This window comes from Cyclopterus lumpus, chromosome 14 (genome assembly GCF_009769545.1).
Source record: "Cyclopterus lumpus isolate fCycLum1 chromosome 14, fCycLum1.pri, whole genome shotgun sequence".
NCBI lineage: Eukaryota > Metazoa > Chordata > Actinopteri > Perciformes > Cyclopteridae > Cyclopterus > Cyclopterus lumpus.
In genome coordinates this window covers 12,667,922-12,690,664 of record NC_046979.1, presented here as the reverse complement: position 1 = coordinate 12,690,664, position 22,743 = coordinate 12,667,922, and the positions used below count along the sequence as shown (strand labels likewise).

At 39.6% G+C, this 22,743-nt stretch overlaps 1 protein-coding gene across 4 annotated transcripts; it reads left to right on the top strand.

Annotated features, from left to right (window-relative positions):
- The first annotated feature begins 852 nt into the window (after positions 1-852).
- Positions 853-21,407, top strand: b3glctb (beta 3-glucosyltransferase b). 4 transcript variants are annotated; one of them, XM_034550042.1, is made up of 15 exons: positions 853-1,019; positions 3,981-4,018; positions 4,115-4,154; positions 4,687-4,796; positions 9,800-9,876; positions 9,996-10,107; positions 10,267-10,403; positions 10,866-10,929; positions 11,282-11,398; positions 12,503-12,572; positions 14,712-14,825; positions 15,601-15,700; positions 16,083-16,202; positions 18,542-18,686; positions 19,171-21,407. In XM_034550042.1, exons 1-15 carry the CDS (start codon positions 959-961, stop codon positions 19,294-19,296), a joined length of 1,431 nt encoding a protein of 476 aa, XP_034405933.1. In that variant the 5' UTR covers positions 853-958; the 3' UTR covers positions 19,297-21,407. The 4 variants fall into 4 exon arrangements, with proteins under 4 accessions (XP_034405933.1, XP_034405931.1, XP_034405934.1 ...); XM_034550040.1 differs by having other exon boundaries at positions 11,252-11,398; XM_034550043.1 differs by lacking the exon at positions 11,282-11,398.
- Positions 21,408-22,743: the final 1,336 nt, after the last annotated feature.

Genomic DNA, 22,743 nt, shown 5'->3' with positions numbered 1-22,743 from the left:
CCTCTTTTCTAGGAAGCTCTTCCTCAGAGGTTGTAAACTGTACCTGCCCTGTAAACATCATCATCTCCAAAAACACCATTTATATAGTTTAATAAAGTCTTAGTCTTGTTTAGATTTCTTGCTTTGTTTCTTTTAGCTATCCTCTCCTCCCTGTGGTGGGCAGACGAAGACAGCAAGAGCTCTGTAGCAGCTCAATAAAACATTTTAAGATGTGGCAAATGTATGCCATATCAAAAGCCCTGCACGGAACAATTGTTTTAATTGTGGAAGATGGGGTTCATAAATGGTGATAGGAGGACATTCTGATCCTTTACTAAAGTAAAAATGATGTACAACGGTGTAAAATGAGTCATTACATGTATAAGACTATTCAACACAGATTTACATTTGTAATATATATATATGTGTGTGTAATATCTAATTATAATTTTTTATATATAATATATTTATCATATTTGTAAAATAATTATCTTCTAGCTGTCGAATACCTGCAGTGAGGTAATTGCTCGGTGTAATGTTATAATTGCTGCTGTTATCCTGTAAATGTCCCGACTGCGGGACTAATAAAGGGTTATCTTAACTTATCTTAAAATAACAATGATTACATCCATTACCTTTAAAATCGTACTTAATAAATGATGGTCCACAACTGATGTGTATAAATAAAACGGTCCTACTTTATGCCAATTTACTGTGGCTACACATGAAAAACACTATTTGTTAGTTTAACTTACATTATGTATTTTATTATATCAGAATGACCAGGACCACATATTACCCTGCTTCTGTCCGTCCAGGTAGGAACCTAGTCTACCACTGACCGCTAGAGGTCACTGCAGCTCTGCACCAACATTCACTGCAGTCAGACTCTGCCAGTATGGGAATGTCGCTAGCCATTTCCTCCAGTTAGCCGTGAAAAGACGGCGATATCAAACATAAAACAGACGACACGGGAACCATGTCACACCATAAGGTGGTGACCGGATGCAAACTGGTCGCCGTGATTCTTCTGTGGCTTGGTAAGTGGGGTCAACGCCCTGCTGAGACCGATAATGTTAGCTAAACCGTTAGCACTAAGCAGGTTACACTGCGTAAGGCAGGCTGACAAATACCGGAAGTCGATCGATTTGGCCTTCAACGTGAGGTTAGTTTATCATCGTACAATACATCGAGCGCATTCCATTTTGTAAAATGTATTAATATATGTATTCACTCCTAAAAAACTAAAGTTATTAGTCAGTGACAGTGGTCCTTGGTTTATATAAATATTGAGTATTTTGTTTTATTTTGAAACTCAAAGTGCACGGGGATGTAACTTACTAGTAACTAGTTGATGTATTGACTTATTGTAAACAAGAGGGTGTTTAAAGGGACAATGTGTAAGTTGTAGTGGCATCTAGTGGTTTGTGGGACGTTGCAACCAACTAAATACCCCTCAGGTCAGCCCCCCCTTCCGAGCTACAGTGGCCTACAGGTAGGGATAGTTGTATTTAGGATCGTAGTACAACTACTCCTATCAGTACTTCTTTTATTGACTGAATATTAAAACAAACATGTATACGATTTTTTTTAAACAAATGAATTCAGAACAGAAGTTATTTATAATTTAGATCTAGCTCAACATTGTTTCTAGAGCAGCAACTGTTGTGTTTACAACAGCAAAGTCACAATATAAAGTAATTAATATCTCACTGGAAACTAAAAATAAAATAACATTTCTGGGTGAAGTTTATAAAGAATGAAGAACACAGACATCATAAATTAATCCTCCTGTCTTCTGTCTACCTGCTGCTTCGTCTCAGCCGGCAGAGAAGTTAAAAAAAAGAAAATATTTTGTCCATCGTTGATGCTGCGCTTGCTAAATGAAGTTTTACTTTGGTTGTACATGTTCACGGTATTGATAAAGTATTGGCTTTTCACTTTCACACATTGTATTGCAGGTACAGCCATTTCAACAGGTTCCCTTCACCACAGGTGTGTGTGTGTGTGTGTGTGTGTGTGTGTGTGTGTGTGTGTGTGTGTGTGTGTGTGTGTGTGTGTGTGTGTGTGTGTGTGTGTGTGTGTGTGTGTGTGTGTGTGTGTGTGTGTGTGTGTGTGTGTGTGTGTGTGTGTGTGTGTGTGTGTGTGTGTGTGTGTGTGTGGGGGAGCTCAGCCCCACAGAGAGAGCAGAGCAGATGCGCCCTACAAGCATGATAATAAATGGCATCAAAACATTAAAAAGTACAAACAAATCCCGCTGCCCTACCTTCAGATAAGGTAAAATGCAAAAGGTCATGCAATATTTCATGTCCAAAGATTTTTTTATAGTTGCAAATATGCCTCCTGTAGAATAATGCACTGATAGAATTAAACAGAAGCTTTTATGAAGATGCTTGTAAATTAAGTTAAAGAGCATGCTTTAAGTGATAATAACCTATAATTTGTCTGTAACCCCGTGGAATTATTGTCCCTTTTTCTTTTGAACGAATTATGACTTAAATGTCAGGTCATTTCCATCAATATAATCGTCAGCCAGCAATGATGTGCCCCCACAGGGTAATTAGGTCTCTGCTCAGATTTATGATTTGGTGTTTAATACGTCACCAAACTCTGATGTACATTGCTGATGAGTGATTAACGTGCAGGTTGTCCTGAGCTAACAGGAGCAACACATCTAATGTGAGGGGGATGTCAATCAAGCACAGTCTGTACAGGCCATCAGAGTCCTGAGAAGAGGTCTAATCAGGTAAAGCATTGAAAACACCTGTGGGGGTGTGACACAGAAACGTGTAACCAGAAACGTGTAACCTGTTTTAAACCTGGATTTATAATCAAATGTTTTAACAAACGCATATCATATCCATAGTATTGTCATAGATGTTCATGTTATTGCTATCGACCCTTTTTGCCTTTTATATAAAAAGGCACAGTAATTAATGACATGTGTGATTGCTGTATTTACTGGTGCTCTCAATCATTAATGTTATTAGTTACACTCGTGCTTTTCCAGCTATAATTGAGGCCTTTTGTCAGATATGGGTGGAAATATATAAATGAAACTAGATATGTACCACAGTGGAAGGTATCCTTAAAGACATTTCATTTTCAATGTTGATAATTTATTTTTCCAAAGCACGTGATGGTTCAGTCTGTTTCTCACCTCAATATTACAGCATTCAGAAGCAGTGATGGTGGTTAGATTAGAAGAAATTCAACATCTCTAGCCTTCATTGTTTTCCAGTTTAAACGTTTTTGTCAGAAGAGTCAGAAGGATAACTTGTCATAATGTACAGCTATATTCAGTCTCAAATAACTGTTTTAATGGACTTTAAAGAATGGCACAATTCCATTTCCTATCCATATCTCAACCCTTGGCATAGATTGACATGCTTACACATCATTATACTTGTTGAAAATTTTAACCACAACAAACCCAACATACTGAGTAGTTGCAACTATAGCTGTGGTTTAAAATTCTGCTTTAAGAGGTCATGGTTTCAAAGTCTGAGTTATATTTCTTTGAGAGTGATAAGAGGTGTTGGTGCAGAAATAACTTGACTACTGCGTTGAATCTGCTACTGCTGGGCGTGTACTTGCACAATTACATGCATTGATCCGACAGATGTGTCAGGATGTTAAAAGTTGGCAAAGTGGTGCCTTTTATGCATTATTATATTAACATATAGTTTATACTTGCTGCACTAATGTTTAAAGTGAAGACAATCATTTTGACATAGAAATATTTGCTTATTAATGCGCTACTTATTTCATTGTTGGTTCATGTGTCTATTAGTTTAGAGTGCCAGAAAAGTCACAGAGCACAAAAACTATTCTAAATTATTTACAACCAACAAACCTTTTTGCTTGACGTACGACTTCTGCCGTAAATGGATTTCCCGTTGATCCATAGTCACGTCGACTAAAAGATGAATTGGCTATTCCTGTCAGCATAACTAATGAATGCATTTTGATGATGTAATGTTCCTTCTCACCTCCTCAAGGTGCCTCTGCTGAAGACAGACGTGCAGGCCGTGCTCATGTAAGTGCCACCCCTAGATTCTTGATGTTATTATGCTTCATCATGTGGCTCAGCAGTGTGTCAGACTTAACGAGAATCCCTCTTGACTCCCCGCAGGCCGCAGAGCCCCAGGAGCACACATCACACCGCTCTATTGGTGAGTGGGGGATTTTAATGCAGATGGTCTGATTTTATTTTGGTCAGTGACACACTGTTCAGGAAAGCAAATCAATTATTTGTTGCATATAAAAAAAAGAAAAAGAAAAGAAAACTGAAGCTTAAAAACGATACGTTGTAGTTTTAAGAGTGGTTATGTGTGGTACCGTTTCTTGGTCGGGGGCACTGACGTTGCGTCTTTTTAGAGGCGACTGTGGCTCTTTGGTAAATTGGGCAAAACACAAACCACAAATTGCTCCCGTAGCTGGTGTTTGAATGGCGAGTTAGGGACCTGATGGGCAGGTGGCACCTTGCATGGTAGCCCCTGGCAACAGCGGGTGAATGGGTGAATGTCGGAATGTCGGAAGACTAGAAAAGTACAAGTACAGTCCAGTTACCATTTGTCATCACTGTGAGGTTTACCTGGCAATAAACCAAATAAGTGTATTTCACAAATGTTTTTTTTGCATCATCATGTCTCTCTGAGTTTTGTAATTTGTCATCGCTACCGTTTCTGTGCATGTTTTTGTCAGGATTGTCTGACTTGGTGATAGTGATCCAGAGTCAGAGGAACTCCTTCCACGCCCGCCGAGGTGGTCAGAGGAAGGTGGAGATTCTTCAGCAGGCAGCCGAGCTGGGACAGGTAACATCTGGCAGGCGCTGCATGAGCCCCGTTGCTGGGTTTAGATCTTGGCTTTGGGCCAATTTCAGAAAGGACTATACATTAGCACCTATGCTCCTTAAAGCTGAGGTAGGGAACTTTGGAGGACGAGAGAGTGTCGGGGAGGAACACATCAGTGATGGATTCACCTGCGACACAGTGGGAACTGTGAATGAATAAGACATGTCTATTATTGCCTTGCTTTAAAGCCAGTTGTTGCTGGTTTTCACAGTCTGATTTTATATTCATTGTTATATTTGACACAGGCTGTAAAAATGTGTTATCTCTCCCTTTTAAATCCAGGATGCGGAAAAGATGTGGATATGAATCTGTGTAGAGCATTACAACTGAGATGCTGCTGCTCATATGTTGACTACATCACGACCAAAATACATGATATACTGTATGTCAAAAACTCTTTCTGTGTCAACAAATAAAGCATAAAAACTGCCATATGTCAGTCAGACAACAAGCTGTCAACATGCAAGAGTTGACATTTAATCCCCGCCTCCATTAAAAATAAGCACCTGGTTATACGTCAGTCAAAACATGCATGACGCACTAGCTGCCCTCATTGAAAACAGCTTGCTACAATTAAGGTCCATCTAGCTGTGAAAAACATCACATCCAGAGAAAGCTTTCACACACACACACACACACACACACATCACAGCCTGTCACATGCAGATATTTGACAGAACCTCTCTATTCCCACAAAAAATATTAATTCATTCAGTTGCGAGACAGACGTTTTTGTGAATTCTGATTCATGAATGCTACAAGAGAAATATTAATTTCAGCTTTGTCAATACGCTTGCCACTAGTTACATCAATAATGTTTCTCATGAATGTTGTGTATGTCTGTTTTCCCTTTATTCCTTTTCAAACCTCTTATTCTCTTCTTAAATGATGTTCTCAGACATAGTGGACCTTGGCAACCCCCAATGAGCCTCTGTATTTATATACTTTAATATATATTTAGCAATTAATACATTTTGATGAAATTGGTTATCACGTTAGAAATGCTGTGTGTAAAAGCTCTAATGCTACTTATAATCACAATGAGTTTTATTGATCTGATGTTTAATTATTGATCATACCACTCTACTAAAAGGCCACTGTCGATTACTGATTAATCAGTCATTGATGGTTTATCCCAGCATCTTCCTATGAGAGTGCCTAGTGGAAATCTAAAAACATATAGTTTATCATAAACATCTGCACAACAGTACTTTTTCATCCTTGAGAAGCATCCGCAACTTTCTCTCAGGCTGCACAGAGCCACAAAACCAATCTGATAGTATTGCATGTAGTACAACAGGCAAAATAGAAGTATCCTGCGACAGCGAGAGTTGCTTTTTTTGGTCACAGATTACAATTTTTTTATTGCTGACTGGATGGGAAACGTATTTCAACAAATACAACAAAATATGATTCTAAAGTAAATTGCCTACCATTTTTTTGACGTGGTGCCTTCAGATAAGGTACATGACTTAGTAATTATAAAGCCTGAGGCAGATTTTCAAGCAGAAGTTCTGTTTTTGTTTAGGAGCACCATTAAGGGCTCACAAATTCAAGTTTACTGTATCCATGTATGCATTGTGGTGTGCTTGCAATAACAGGACAATAATGCTGTAAGCAGTTTCATTTTGAATGTGTAGTCAGTGACTTTTGGAGTTTGAGTTTTGCACTGCTGTGGTATTACATTGGTACCAATAGGTGTCCTCCTTGCCATAGAGCTCCTCTCCCTAAACTGAGAGGAACCAAGCTCTCTGCTGTCATACTGTAATTATTTACTAATATGTGCCTGCCGAGCAGCTGTGAAAACGCATTTGTTATAGACCCCAGTAAAATGAGACGTATGGATATATGGACATTCCCTTGATGGTGATGGGTAATATATAAAACTCGTTTTCAATCCACAACAACCTCTCTGATAGAAAACCAACACAGAAGCCAGTCAGCGGGAGCTCCGTGGTACTATTTAATCTGTTTTGGCTGTCAAGGCAGGAAATATTTGGTTGTGTTTATGTTTACAATGATTTAATAATGAGAATGTTTCATAGTGCCTCAACCTCTCTCTGAGGGTTTGTCTTCTTTGTTAAGTGAGGAGACCTCTGTCTTGTGAACACATTAGTGATGGATTCACCTGTGACAAAGTGGGAACTGTGAATGAATAAGACATTATTAAGTCTATTATTGCTTTGCTTTAAAGCCAGTTGTTGCTGGTTTGAGGTGTTTCAACCTGAGAGACAGAAAGAAGAAAATGTAGCTAGTGAGAACGTCCAGAAACCTCAGTTTAGCTTGATGGTTATGAAATATACACAAAACTAATTCAGTCATAGTTTGTTAAATGACTGTTCTTGCATGGCAGCTGTGAAGAGCATTTATACACAATACTAAATACACATATGTGTCCCACCTCTTTCTAAGTCCTGGTATTGACCCCCAGTTGTACAGCTTCACATGGACTTACTCAGAGCCTCTTCTTGTCATTTCATCTCAGTCTCTCAGACAGGACCGGTAAATAAATGGGGAAATATTGCTATCTATGTCCACCCTAACATTGTAATGGGGCTTGTTCTTCTACTACTACTACTATGTTATTCTTCCCCAAAAAATCTTCTGTTGGCCTAATATTCAATTTTAAGTTTAAGTTTAAGTTTTGTGGCTCTGTGCAGCCTGAGAGAAAGTTGCGGATGCTTCTCAAGGATGAAAAAGTACTGTTGTGCAGATATTTATGATAAACTATATGTTTTTAGATTTCCACTAGGCACTCATAGGAAGATGCTGGGATAAACCATCAATGACTGATTAATCAGTAATCGACAGTGGCCTTTTAGTAGAGTGGTATAATCAATAATTAAATGTCAGATCAATAAAACTCGTTGTGATTATAAGTAGCATTAGAGCTTTTACACACAGCATTTCTAACGTGATAACCAATTTCATTAAAATGTATTATTTGCAAAATATATATTAAAGTATATAAATACAGAGGCTCATTGGGGGTTGCCAAGGTCCACTATGTCTGAGAACATCATTTAAGAAGAGAATAAGAGGTTTGAAAAGGAATAAAGGGAAAACAGACATACACAACATTCATGAGAAACATTATTGATGTAACTAGTGGCAAGCGTATTGACAAAGCTGAAATTAATATTTCTCTTGTAGCATTCATGAATCAGAATTCACAAAAACGTCTGTCTCGCAACTGAATGAATTAATATTTTTTGTGGGAATAGAGAGGTTCTGTCAAATCTCTGCATGTGACAGGCTGTGATGTGTGGGTGTGGGTGTGGGTGTGTGTGTGTGTGTGTGTGTGTGTGTGTGTGAGAAAGCTTTCTCTGGATGTGATGTTTTTCACAGCTAGATGGACCTTAATTGTAGCAAGCTGTTTTCAATGAGGGCAGCTAGTGCGTCATGCATGTTTTGACTGACGTATAACCAGGTGCTTATTTTTAATGGAGGCGGGGATTAAATGTCAACTCTTGCATGTTGACAGCTTGTTGTCTGACTGACATATGGCAGTTTTTATGCTTTATTTGTTGACACAGAAAGAGTTTTTGACATACAGTATATCATGTATTTTGGTCGTGATGTAGTCAACATATGAGCAGCAGCATCTCAGTTGTAATGCTCTACACAGATTCATATCCACATCTTTTCCGCATCCTGGATTTAAAAGGGAGAGATAACACATTTTTACAGCCTTGTCACATGGCCGTTTGGTAAGTGCAGGCGCATTTTCAGCCTCATCATCCAACTTTATTATAAAGCTGCTACTCTGCTCAGCTCGTTGCACCCACATCATGCAGCACTAACAGAAGATGGTAAGAGCATGTTACGCCTGAGAACCGGAGACCGGAGAAGAGGCGTGCTTTCATGTGAACTTTCAAAGTGTGGTTATCTGTTTGCACACAATGTAACCATCTAATTTTGTCAATATTATTTGTGCACTGTAATTGTAAGTACGCTACCGTTGTGTTCGTAATGCCTTAAACTGAATTAATAATAGAGGACGACTATGGCTATGAAGGATTCTTAATTTATAAGTTACATTTATGAGGTACAGCACGCCTTGTTTAAACTAATGTAGTCAAAACAAATCCTGCCTTTATGAAGGTTATAATGGTCAGTATATTTGTTGAAACCATTTTAGCAAGATGTTGATGCATCATTTTGAAGGCTGCAGTTTGTGGTGCCGTTGAGTTGTGTTGCGTTATACTGACAGGTGTTTTATTTTGTCCACTTCATTTATGTTAAGGAGGGAAGGCTAAATAATAAACACCTCTGATGCAATGCAATGTGGAGCTAAATGACAATGTCTTGTTTTATTGACATTATATTGTTTCAGTCGCCTCAACTTTGGGTCATTGTCATAAACTTAAAAAAAAAGATAAACTTTGCTTTTGTTACTCTTTGGCACCCGAGTTAAACATGATGTAACTGCTGAGGAACTTGTTCTCTGCCTTTACAAGACAGAAGTCGACACTAACATTAATTTCAAACCTATTTCTGGCTATACTTACATTAATCCTGTTAACTGTGTCTCTGTCAGTGCTAAGAATGGCTGCGTGGATGAGATTTGTGAGTTCTTCTTAGAGAGGAGGAAGTCATAAAACAGCAGCCTCTAAATCAACCCCTTCCCTCCTTTTTAGCATGCCATTGCCAGAACTGTTGTCGGTTGAGCCGGTATTATTTCCTCCAAAGAGTTGCTCAATTTAGTGGACTTCTTGTTTTATTTCACAAGGAATATTAGAACACAGGAATAGCGATGAATACTTTTTTTTTGTTTTACTCGTAACATTTAATCTGAGTACTTCTGTTCTTTTTTTAGATTTTGGGCACAACATTGTTAACTCTCATCAGCTATCCCTCAGGTGCACATGCGCTCGCTCAAACACACACACACACACACACACACACACACACACACACACACACACACACACTTTCAAATTAAATTGTTTTGTTTCATGCAGGGAGATCCAGTTGTTCTTCTTCTCCATGAGCTGTTAGAGTATGAAAGGGATTGGATGATCATCCCGTTGCTTCCTAAGTGAGTCTTATACACACATATGGAGATGATGAACAAATTAATCAAATCAGATTCAATAAGATTTAATTGAATTTAACTGTAATAATTCTTATGGAATATGACTGTGTGGATTTTTCCAGTCTCTCCGCCACTTATGGCCAATCAGCATCCTGGTTTTTCTTCATCGAGGAGGAAACCATCATCACACTGCCTAATCTGCTGAAGGTCCTCCACAGATATGAAGTCCAGGAGGTGAGACCCAATGACAGGCACTGACTACATGTATTATTCAACCCTTTTTGCTAAATTAATGTTTTGATGGTGAAAAGTGCTAGTTTCCTGCACGAGAAAATAACTAAGCAACTTTCTTTTGATATCACCCTGCCCCGTGCACCTTTTTTCTCCTCTAAGGAATGGTTTTTGGGTAAGCGTCTCCATGACAACGAGGCCTCCATTATCCACCACTATGCGTTCTCTGAAGACCCCAGTTCCTTTAGTTACCCTGACCCTGCAGCAGGCTGGGCTCTCAGCATACCGCTGCTCCAGAGGTGTGTGCGCATGAATGTGCCACTGATTATTTTAGCACGGCAGCAAGAAAGCCTTCATATAATTGCAGCGTTACAATAGTAAACACTATTACAAGATATGGTGAAGAAACCCATATTAAAGTTATAAGAACAAGTAGCACATACAGAGGTGAGAGACCCAGTCCACAATGCATGAAAAGAAAACCCATTTTTTGTTTATGCTTGACATCTTACAGGCACTCAATTGATTTTTATGTTGACCTATAAAATGTCCCAAATTAAGGTCCCTTCTCCAGAGGTACTTTTTAATCAATCACCTCTCCCACTGCATCCACCCAATCTTTCAAATCTGGAGCTTTTGCTCATTTTTAATGCAGAAAACACAAAACAGCTCAGAACTTCCATAACTTTGGCTCGCTCATGTACATTCTGGTATTCTGCTGTTTCTCTTCCTTCAACATCTTTCACTTTCATGTGTTTCAGACTCGCTGAGCAGATCAAACATAAGCATCTGAAGTCAGACTTCACTATCGACTTGAAACACGAGGTACTTTGAAACCTTCCAGGAGCGATGATGTGAATCTGTTTGTCATCTCTTGCCTTTTGACTAAAATAGACAACTGTTGTTAACACTGTGTTATGGTTCAATTCTACTTTGTGCCTCAACAACTGCTGTTAAAAGCTACGATAAAATGAAACACGTATGACAATGATAGATATACTATTCCTCCAGTGACTGGCTAGCCCTAGCAGCTTTTGGTAATTATATTATTAATAAGAGCTCTACTCCTGAATGGGCTAAGAATGAGGAACCAAGTGAGCTGTTGTGATTTGTCACTGTTTCACCTGTTTCCTCCTGAGGCTTGTAGTTGTCTTCATGCCGGTCTTTGTTTTTCGAGCTTGCGTTGTACATTTGGGAGGAAGGAAATGGTCCAAAGCTGACAGCAGTTCCAGAGTTTTGTACAGACACGAGCGACAAATGTGCAACAACATTTACAACCTACCTGCCCAACTGTGTATGTACAACTCTTATTATTCATCACTGTATTTGGGCGAGGTCCTTTAAAATTGATGGTACACAAAACAATGTACATCTACAAGACAGAATGATAAAATCATAATATCCGTACATCTGAAATATACGTAGAACAAAGATTTGCTGCATATGTAGGAAGGAATTACAAAGTTAGGTAGACTTTATATCTTTAGCACAAACTATTGCTTATGCCAGAACGGAGACGAACATGATTTCAATTATGATGTGATCAAATACAAGCTGGTATTGAAAGAAAGCCAAAACTATGTAACCAAGTGAGAAATATGAATTGAAATAAAAATAGTTTCTTCCCACTCTTTCTACACACACTTTGAGCTTGTACCCTAATTCCTAGCAAACTAACTTTGGCTTCTGTTCGTGGCTCATACGTATGCTATCTCAATCATGCTTCACCCTTCAGCACTAGCAGAACTAAAACACCCAATGTTCTCATTGCATGGAGGTTGAGGTCCACTGCAGTGGCTCTCAGCATGCCAGTGACCGTAGAAAACCCCTCTGGCTGTGAAGCCCCAAAGGAAGAGAAATAAATAAACAATCTAGCGCTTATGTGCTTACAGGAATTAGTAGTGTTATGCATCTTGAGGAAGTGTCTGGTGTTTGTATTGATTTTTCTGCAAGGGTAGCAGATAAAAAAAGAAATGCTATGAATACGTAACAACATCTGCATTACTGTTGATAATTATCTGAAATAAGAGGGGACTCCTGAAATGGGAATTTAGTGCAAAAGAGATATAAGTATTCAAATCAATTACATTTATTTTATACAGCCCCACATCACAAATTGGCCTCAGAGGGCTTTACAATCTGTACACATACGACATCTTCTGTCCCGGGACCCTCACATTAGTGCAGGAAAAGGAAAATAAAGGAAGAAAGACCTGTCCGTCAAATGTCTGGTCAGCCTCATTTGGCCATCCCGACACAATTTTAAGCCTGTTATATTCAGTGTATATAATCCAGCTCACACCGTGTTTGTGTTCACCTGTACACTTGACTATTTTATGCCTATGATGCATCATTGTTTTGCATCAAGTATAACATTATTTTCTTCTCTCTTTTCTAGGGAAATCCGGTGTCGAGGAAAGAAGTATTTGTTGCTGTGAAAACTTGCCACAGATTCCACTCAGAACGAGGTGCGTTATTGCCCGACTCTCTTTGAAGGACAAAAAACAGTTTAATTAACAAACATTATCTTCTGCAGTGCTGCGCAGCCTATTAAGATCTTTAACCTAACATAAAGTACCAACACATTAATGTACATTACTTAATTACTAATTGAATTCAAAATCCTGCTTCATTAAAGGACTGAGGTATTATCAGCTAAATGTTCTTGAACTATCAAAAGTAAAGTGACCCGTAAAGTGAACTGTAACTGATCTTAATCTAATAAATAAATGTCTATCAAATAAATGTAGGGGAATGAAGTAAATGTGTAATTACTTTCCACCACTGATATTCGGTTACATTAATTTTAAATTTATTAATTTATATAGCACCTTTAAAAACAGGGTTTACAAAGTGCTCTAACATAGAAGCATGGTAAAAACATAACATCATACAAGTAAACATTTCAGAAAATACATGAGGCAAAGGAGACAATACCATACAGGCAATGAACACAATAGAGGAATAGAAATTACAAATACAAAATAAAGCAGAACAGACAAACTAAAATAGGGGAACCAAAGAACTGCGTAAAAGGACGACATCTTGGAGGTAATAAAAGGTGTATCAGTCCGGATTTGGGGAGTGGAGTCAGCAGGAAGAGTAGAGGGTGGTGCTGGGGGAGCTGTAACAGTTCATAATTTCGTTGCCACCATCTCGCTCTTGGGACTGTTGTTGTGATGACGAGCTGCAGCGATGCGCTCGGCCGACCAGAGGGAGGGGATGGAAAGCGTGGAGGCGATCAGGCCAGGAGCAAACAAACCCTCCGCGGGAGGCTCTGTGGATGCAACGGGGCCGACGAAGGAGTCCGAGCGCCCCGATGGCCGAGATGAACGGAGGAGCAGAGAAGCCGTTGAGCCCGAGGAGCTGCGAGGTGGAACACTGCAGAACCATGCCAGCCGGGGAGGATGCAATCGCCAACCACGGACCGGACCACCGGAGCACCAGGACCGCTGAGAGGCGACCAGCCTCAGAGCAACAGCATGGAGTCGGCCGGCTCGCCTGCAGCCGCCGGCCAGCAAGAGACCGTCGGCCAGCCAGCAAGAGACTGTTGGCTAGCCAGCCAACGCCAGTTGACCAGATCGCAGTGGTGGAGAGCAGGAGCCAACGGCAATCACCAAATAAAAAAATAATCCAAGATTTGCAGAATAATTAAGTCAGAAGAATGGCTACACTGTTAAATAAATTTTAAATGAATGTTAAATTGTAAAAAAGGGTAGAAAAAACCCCCAAATAAAAACAGTCCTAGACGGAGCCGCGTTAAGTTTCGCCAGCGTCCCCGTTGCCAGGACTACACAATTATTGTCATCTCATCCATTATTGTGATGAATGAATCCCATTAGGTGCAATATTACAATGTTCTATTCATGGTGAATTAAAGAGTAATTCTATTTTTTTAGTTGTTAAACAACGCAACACACCGCACAGCACACTTGCAAGCCAGAAAAAATGTACTCAGTTTATCATCATTACAGAAAAGATGGAAATTAAATGGAAATTATAGGACATTTTGCTGCCAAAAGTTATACTTGACACTTTTAGTGTGTCCCTGCTTTTCTGTTTACTGCCACTTAACAGTCTGCTGGTCATTCATCGTACTTAACCTATCAGCTGAAAACCACCTTTTAAGTCCACAAACCTCTGGACTGTCTGCTGAAATTGCAACAGTTTGTGTAATTATCCAAAACGTGTGTCTGTTTTTAGGGTCAACAAGAGCCAGTAGTTATGGACTGACTATTTTAAAGCAACATAACAAGTAAAGAGAACAGTATGTGATTAACTTGGCTGCTACTTTAATGCAGGACATTAGAATTGGAGAGCAAGCTGTCAGTGTTCCTAACCAAAAATGTATAATGTGTGAATATGACTGGCAGTTATCATTTTTGAAGTTTTAATGTAGATGGTGCAGCGAGAGAGCATTTATTTTTCAAAGAATGGTTTACTCCCCCAAGTCAGAGGTAGTCGATACCCTTCTTTATATGATCACGCCGTCCTTTGGAGTTTACAGGTTTGCAATGTGGGATTTGGAGATAGCTGTAATTATGAGCTCTGTAAGTGTCTCTCTATCTCCGGGTCTCTGTTCATCCCTCTCCCTTTTCTCCTCACAGTCCCAGTTGTTAAGGCAACCTGGGAAAAAGATGCTGGGTTTTTAGAGTATTACAGCGACGTCACTGATGCCTCCATACCCACAATCAATCTGGGAGTGCCCAACACTGAGAGAGGTGAGCTGATCTCACAAACACTGGGTCGGGACCCCTAGGTGGGTCGCAGGAGATTTTATTAGGGTTGCCAAATACATTTGCGGAATTTCTTCCAGAGGCTTTTATTTAACATTTATATGTGCAGCACACCTTTGTGCTCCATGAAGGAGCCGGAACGTCTGTGTTGTTCTGATAAGTGTAGGCTACTGATAACATGCTATCTAATATGAAAGGCATTCTGTTTGTTTTACTAGCGAGAGGGAAAATAAACTAGCGCATGTTCACTCGGCCTACATTCATTTACTTGGTCTTAATCATAAAATATGTAAATGTGTTTTCAATAACACACCATCATAATATTAAAGCTGTGATTCATTGAACCTCCTTCCAAATGGCTGGATCACTGAATCAAGTTTAAGGCGGTACAGAAATGGCAGTAAGAATGCTCATCTACTTAATGGACTCTTTCCGCAAACTCAAAAACATAACCCACTTAGCTGTGTTGTGAATTCGGGAATATGGTTTTAATATTCTACTGCAATCATATTGTGTCATGTAAAGGAGGCAGGAACGAGGCGAACAAACAACTAGAAACTATTTATCAACCAGATGGCAGATGAAGTAGTGTAGAGGCGACCATTAGGCAGGTAAGTCGACCTAATGCCGGCCGGGCCATGCTTTTATTATATGTATTATTAACTCGTGAATTGTGTGCTGCTCTCATCGCACATATCTCATGAGCCTCAAACTTGCTTCACCTTTTTCACACTTTTATGTGTATCTTGTCTCCCTGCAGGGCATTGTGGGAAGACTTTTGCCATCTTGAGGCGGTACTTGAGCAAAGATGTGCCAGAGGCTGATTGGCTACTCATTGTGGATGATGACACACTCATCAGGTATCTGGGGGAAGAGATTCTGTTTTGACCCACCATTCCTAAATTTGAGTAATTTACACTATCAACGAAAAATATTCTGTTGATATGCTTTTGATTGATGTTGCAGGGGTGGCTTACTAAAGTAAAAGACTAATTGACATCTCTTTTAAAACATTAGTTTAAAGATCACACACACACACACACACACACACACACACACACACACCACACACACACACACACACACAGGTCACCTGCTTTTTAGTTATTCTGAGCGGTTCATGAACAAGTTAGGATTATAAAGCTCTAATTTACTGGAATGCTGGCATATAATAAATTTGACTTTTATAATTCTAACTCTCTCCCTTCTGTCTCTCCGCGGGTTGTTTTTGTCCATCTAAAGTTTACCCAGGTTGAGGCGACTGCTGCGATGCTACGACCCAAAGGAGGCGGTGAGCCTGGGTGAGAGATACGGCTACAGCTTGCTTCTGAACGGATACAGCTACACCACCGGAGGAGGAGGGTAAGGGCTGCGGTGGTCCAAGCAGTCAGGCTCAAAATGTTCAAACGGAGAGTGAATCGAATATTGTCAATGTGTCAAATGCAAAGACGGTAGCTGTAAGTTCCCAACGGACACGCCATCTATTTCTGTGTGAGTGTTTTTGTGCTCATCTCAGCCTCGGACTGAACTCAACTCAAAACTCTGCTGCTTTCTGTATTTCCCTCCAGTCTTTCCCTTTTTTCTTCCAATTTCATATGTTTATGAAGCAGCTTCATAAACGCCCCAGCACGCACACATAAGTTGAAACATTTTCAACTGTCATTTCACATCTGTTCCTTGAGTTCGTATGACTGTATACAATTGTGCTTGCCGCTCTAATTCACTTTGGTGTCTGAACACATTTGTGGGGAAGGAAGCTGCTATGTAAGGTTTTAATAGTAAAACAAAATGTAATGTAGTATGACAGTGTTACATAACTTAATGTAGTATGAACAGTGTTACATAAACTTAATGTAGTATGACCGTGTTGCATAACTTAATGTAGTGTTACATATGGTGTAACAGTACAGTCTGCGTCTGCTTGTCCTAAAACTTAAATACTGCTACTAACACTCACTCCGGGAAATACACACACCTTAGTTCTTCGGTTACTGATGGATCCGTCAACACCGCCGTCATCAATCCACTGTCGAACTGTTTAAATGCATTTAACATACACAAAATGTGGGGTTCACATTACACACAACTGTTTGCACATAAAATATGCGCGACAAAACATTAACATAAAGAACACACCTCGCTGGCTGCACACAACCCAGAGGAAACGATAGATAGATAGATAGATAGATAGATAGATAGATAGATACTTTAGTAATCCCCAGGGTAAATTTGTTGTCATAGTAATGGGTCCACTTAAAAAGCATAATCTTCGAGAAACCAACACTTAATTCTTTAACTTAAATCTTTTAGCGGAGTACAAAACTTCTACCGCTGCACGTCTCTTCAGCAGCGTGTTGCAACTAAATGTATCCCAGAACAACAGAGGACGTAAAGATATTTCCTATCAAGTTTAAATACAAACAGAATCAATATTCAAGAAAAAGTTGTACACATAAGAATATGTAAACAAGCCTATTAAATAATGACATACGGAATATTTATGGCAGTTAAAGCTACTATTCAGCAAATATTTAATACAAAAATCAAAACATGTTGAGCCATTTCAAAACAGTTCCCCGAATCAAATGGAAAACTTTTAAATGTCTCATGCATCACACAAAACATTTGACAAACATGGTATCGTTGTAAATATTATCATACACTAATGACTGAGTAATGAATTTATCTATGTTTACGTTACTGATGGATCAATTTACTTCTTGTATGTTGCTTATTTACACATATAGCACCTCAATACTTTGGATCTGTTGTGTTCAGAAATCTTCTTTAAGGACAAAGGGACGTCTTGGATCAATAGCTATAATAAAGCGTATTTAATTAAGTAAAAGACAACACTGTGATACAGAGTACAGTCTCAGCTGAGGAGATTCGCAAGCCTCCTCCGGGCCACAGTCCACAATCGTGGTTCTCCTGTCTGCAGAGCAAACCTACGAATCCTGAACCGGTAAATGCATACTGTAAATATACATTACCCTGTAAATATACAGGTAAAAGAAGGAGTGACTTCACCACATTGGTCAAGAATACAGGCAGCACATTGGATCATGTCTAAAACACAGGCGGAGTTGTTCTTCAGGTTGATGCATAGCATGTCCATGTTTCGTGGCAAGTGAAACCCCCCTCTTTGTCTTCCCATCTTGGTGTCGCTGCGATTAACATTTTAATAAAACAACATTCCATTCTCTCGACTATGTGTTGGGTGCGATGAGCATCTGCAGTCAACAACTCACTATTATTACACTCTCATATACATCCAGTAACATAGATCCATTACATAATTCACAATCATGGCGGTACAACAAGGTATTACACTGAATGCATTTCTTTAATGAGCATGTTTAATGAGCCGAGTTATAAGATTAGTTTAGAATACTCTACAGATCACGATCATTAATTTCTGGCCACCTGACAATTGTTAGTCCGATATTCACTTGCCCTTTAGTTCTATTTTTAGACTCGACCAACTCCTGAGGGAAAGTACTTCTTTAGCTGCTAATTGCTCCTCTATGTACACCAGCTACCCATTTTGTTCAAATGAAAAACATCTTTTATTTCCATGGTTGCATGATTTTAAAACAAAAATCAGCCCAGTGTCAGACAATCACACACAGGCACATAAAGCTTGAATCATATTTATTTTTGTGATGATATTTATTTAAATACCTGCGTTCTGTGTGCAGGATGGTCCTCAGTCGCGCGGCGGTGTCCAGGCTAGTTTCCAGTGGGTGTCGCTGCTACAGTGATGATGCTCCTGATGACATGGTGCTGGGCAGGTGCTTCACTTCCTTGGGTGTTCCCATCACACACAGTCCACTGTTCCACCAGGTAGGGAACGATACACACACACACACACACACACACACACACACACACACACACACACACACACACACACACACACACACACACACACACACACACACACACACAATGATATTGTGAGGACATCTGCTAATTTGCTTCTCAAACCCTGCATGTTGAGATATACTCAAGAAGAACAAGGTTTGATGTTGTGTTGGTCATCAGTAAAATTGATATAGTCATTGCTTGTGGAAATGGCTCCAAATAATACTGCAGATGCAACTAAATAAGCAAAAGGCAATCCAATGGGAGACAGATTTATGACAGAGACCTCTTATCTAGTGTCAGGAGATGCTCTGCTCTATTCATCTTCAGTGTAGGTTGGAAAAGACAGAAAGTCTGCCTTGTGGTTTATGCATGCTTTAAAAACAGGATATTGAATCACCCTTGAGCAAACCACAAACACATGCACACAAACATACAAAACAACTTGTTCTTGATATTTTAGGCACGACCATGTGACTACTCCGAAACATTGGAGCAGGCCGTCTCCTTCCACAAGCACTGGAACATAGATCCTGTTATCGTCTACAAACACTGGCTGCAGGACACACAACCCACGGTTGAACTGTAGGAACACTGTGTTTACAATCCATAACGCTTTCAATACTGTAGACAAACATTCATTTTACAGCATAGACCTAAAGATAAATAAACAAGCAGCAAAACGCGCCCTGAAACATAATTCTTACCTGCCTTAATGAATGAGAGCAGAACAGCTTTATTAAAAAGCACCAACAGACAGACAAACCTGCTGAGTGAATAAAATGGTTCTCTGCTTCCACTGGATGAGTAGCTTTAACCTTCCTCCTGTGTTAGCTTTCTGTTACCATCTCTTATGTTAACAGGTCGGTTTTGACCCGTGTCTTAAATCAGCTGTAAAATACACTAAAAACAATTATCTATCATCCAATTTTTTTCTCATCTCTTGGTTACCTTGTTAGGCTTCCTTATCCATTAAAATATTGGTTTTAATATTTTTGGTGTGGGCCTCTGGGCCTTTTCTTTGTCAGTATACGTGGGCTTTTTGTCACTTCTTGATGACACAGCTGCATCTTTGTGAAGAGTAGACATAAGTATCACATTCCGTTTTTTTTTGGACAATATGAGACAACAGTGGTGGTGTCTGTAAAAGCAAACTTTGCAGAAAGTGGAGCCCTGTCCTTCACCTGCAAGATTTCAACAGGCAGCTCAGGTTTATTTTTCTTCACTGTGCCCACCATGGTAAGTTTCCTCCTGAGAAGTTCTTGTCCAAGGTTATAGCTGGTAAAGAAATTGTGCCGTCTTTGTTTTGTTTTTGTGCAGGTATACTGGATAACAATGCAAAATGAGAATCCCCTAAAGCTCACATGATTGGGAGAGGAGCTGGCTGTCACTGTGTTGGCTGACAGTGCACTTATGATTTCAGTTTTGGCTCTAATTATTGCTTTATAATCTTATTTTTATAACCGGGTCGAAACCGACCCTAACAACACAAAGGTCATAATTTCAACCAGAGCATTTTATAATTTAGTGAAACAAAATGTTTTTGTTTTATTTTGTTGAAATAGAGGTTCCTGGCAAAGTCATAAAGCCTTGATGCAAATAAACCAATTTATGTGGTTCTTTTATGCATTTAAAACCTAAAACGGGTCGGTGCCGACCCTAACACAAGAGGAAGGTTAAACACCTGTATACGTCAGGGATTTGAAGATGACTCTGTGTCTGTCCTTTTGCCCATGACATGTCACAACTGACAGGGAAAAGGTCTACAACAAGACACAACAGTGCTTTGAGTTCTAATGCTGCCATCGGCAGGCTCACATGCTCATGTTTAGCAGGTACGTTTACCATGGTCTGCATCTCAGTTAGCATGCTAACATTTGACTGTGAGAGAAAATGACACACTTAGAGACTTTACATTTCTGGAAAAGCCGGAGGACTTCCTGTGGACATCAGCGGTGTCTATCAGCGGTCATCTAGACTGGATCTGAAAGCGCTCACTGATTTGACATTGAGCCACACTGGCTGCCACTTGGATTGTGAGAGTGGATGTCTTGAGAGTAACTGCTGTCACTTTACCCCAAAACCAAAATGTGACCATAAACCCAGATGTTTCATTTATTGAAAAAAGATTGTGTTGATATATTTGTGTGATCTGATATGTATGATACATCTTGTATTGGTGATGTCTCAAGACATACACTGTTTATTTGTGTTTTATTTAATTTATTTAGCCAGTTAAGTCAATCTCTACAAGGGAGACCTGAAGTTGCGGAACAAACAATACAACATCAGGTTAGATCAAATACTACTAAACAAGTAAAAGTACTAAGACATCGAAAAAGCATGTAAGCTAAGAATAGAGACAATTAACAAAGGAGTAATTTGCCCTAGAATATAATAATTGGATTAATTGGCCCCAGTAATATTCTATACTATTGTGTTAATTTTCCTTAATGCAAACACACTTTTTGAAAAATGCTTATTCTTTTTCCCGTGAGTTCCCAAAATATCTAACTGTTCCTTTCATTTAAAATGTCTGTTAAATATTCTGAAACACATTTCCAAATTCTGCATAAAAAGTTGTGCACATGTTTTTATGAACTTTTTATACAGTGGGTACGGAAAGTATTCAGAGCCCTTTAAAATGTTTCACTCTTTGTTTCATTGCAGCCATTTGCTAAAATCAAAAAAGTTCATTTTATTTCTCATTAATGTACACTCAGCACCCCATCTTGACAGAAAAAAACAGAAATGTAGAGATTTTTGCAAATTTATTAAAAAAGAAAAACTGAAATATCACATGGTCATAAGTATTCAGACCCTTTTCTCAGTGTTGAGTAGAAGCACCCTTTTGAGCTAGTACAGACATGAGTCTTCTTGGGAATGATGCAACAAGTTTTTTACACCTGGATTTGGGGATCCTCTCCAGTTCTGTCAGGTTGGATGGTGAACGTTGGTGGAAAGCCATTTTCAGGTCTCTCCAGAGATTTAGGTTTAGGTCAAGGCTCTGGCTGGGCCAGTCAAGAATGGTCACAGAGTTGTTCCGAAGCACCTCCTTTGTTATTTTATCTGTGTGCTTAGGGTCATTGTCTGTTGGAAGGGGAACCTTCGGCCCAGTCTGAGGTCCAGAGCACTCTGGAAGAGGTTTTCTTCCAGGATATCTCTGTACTTGGCCGCATTTATCTTCCTTCAATTACAACCAGTCGTCCTGTCCCTGCAGCTGAAAAAACACCCCCATAGCATGATGCTGCCACCACCACGTTTCACTGTTGGGATTGTATTGGGCAGGTGATGAGCAGTGCCTGGTTTTCTCCACACATACCGCTTAGAATTAACGCCAAAAAGTTCAATCTTGGTCTCATCAGAGCAGATCTTATTTCTCATAGTCTGGGAATCTTTTATGTGTTTTTTGCCAAACTCTATGCGGGCTTTCATATGTCTTGCACTGAGGAGAGGCTTCCGTCGGGCCACTCTGCCATAAAGCCCCGACTGGTGGAGGGCTGCAGTGATAGTTGACTTTGTGGAACTTTCTCCCATCTCTACTGCATCTCTGGAGCTCAGCCACAGTGATCTTTGGGTTCTTCTTTACCTCTCTCACCAAGGCTCTTCTCCCACGATTGCTCAGTTTGGCTAGACGGCCAGGTCTAGGAAGAGTTCTGGTCGTCCCAAACTTCTCCATTTAAGGATTATGGAGGCCATTGTGCTCTTAGGAACCTTGAGTGCTGCATACATTCTTTTGTAACCTTGGCCAGATCTGTCTTGCCACAATTCTGTCTCTGCGCTCCTTGGGTAGTTCCTTCGACCTCATGATTCTCATTTGCTCTGATGTGCACTGTGAGCTGTAAGGTCTTATATAGACAGGTGTGTGCCGAGGATCAGAATAAATGGACAGCATGTGAGTTAAATATGAGTGTCACAGCAAAGGGTCTGAATACTTATGACCATATGATATTTCAGTTTTTCTTTTTTAATAAATTTGCAAAATGTCTACATTTCTGTTTTTTCTGTCAAGATGGGGTGCTGAGGAATAAAATGA

Bases quoted from the DNA above. Each gene is read 5' to 3' on its own strand.
- b3glctb (XM_034550040.1), top strand. From the start codon at position 959: ATGTCACACCATAAGGTGGTGACCGGATGCAAACTGGTCGCCGTGATT. The intron at 1,020-3,980 runs GTAAGTGGGGTC...CACCTCCTCAAG, and splicing joins CGTGATTCTTCTGTGGCTTG to GTGCCTCTGCTGAAGACAGA. The intron at 10,108-10,266 runs GTGAGACCCAAT...TTCTCCTCTAAG, and splicing joins ACAGATATGAAGTCCAGGAG to GAATGGTTTTTGGGTAAGCG.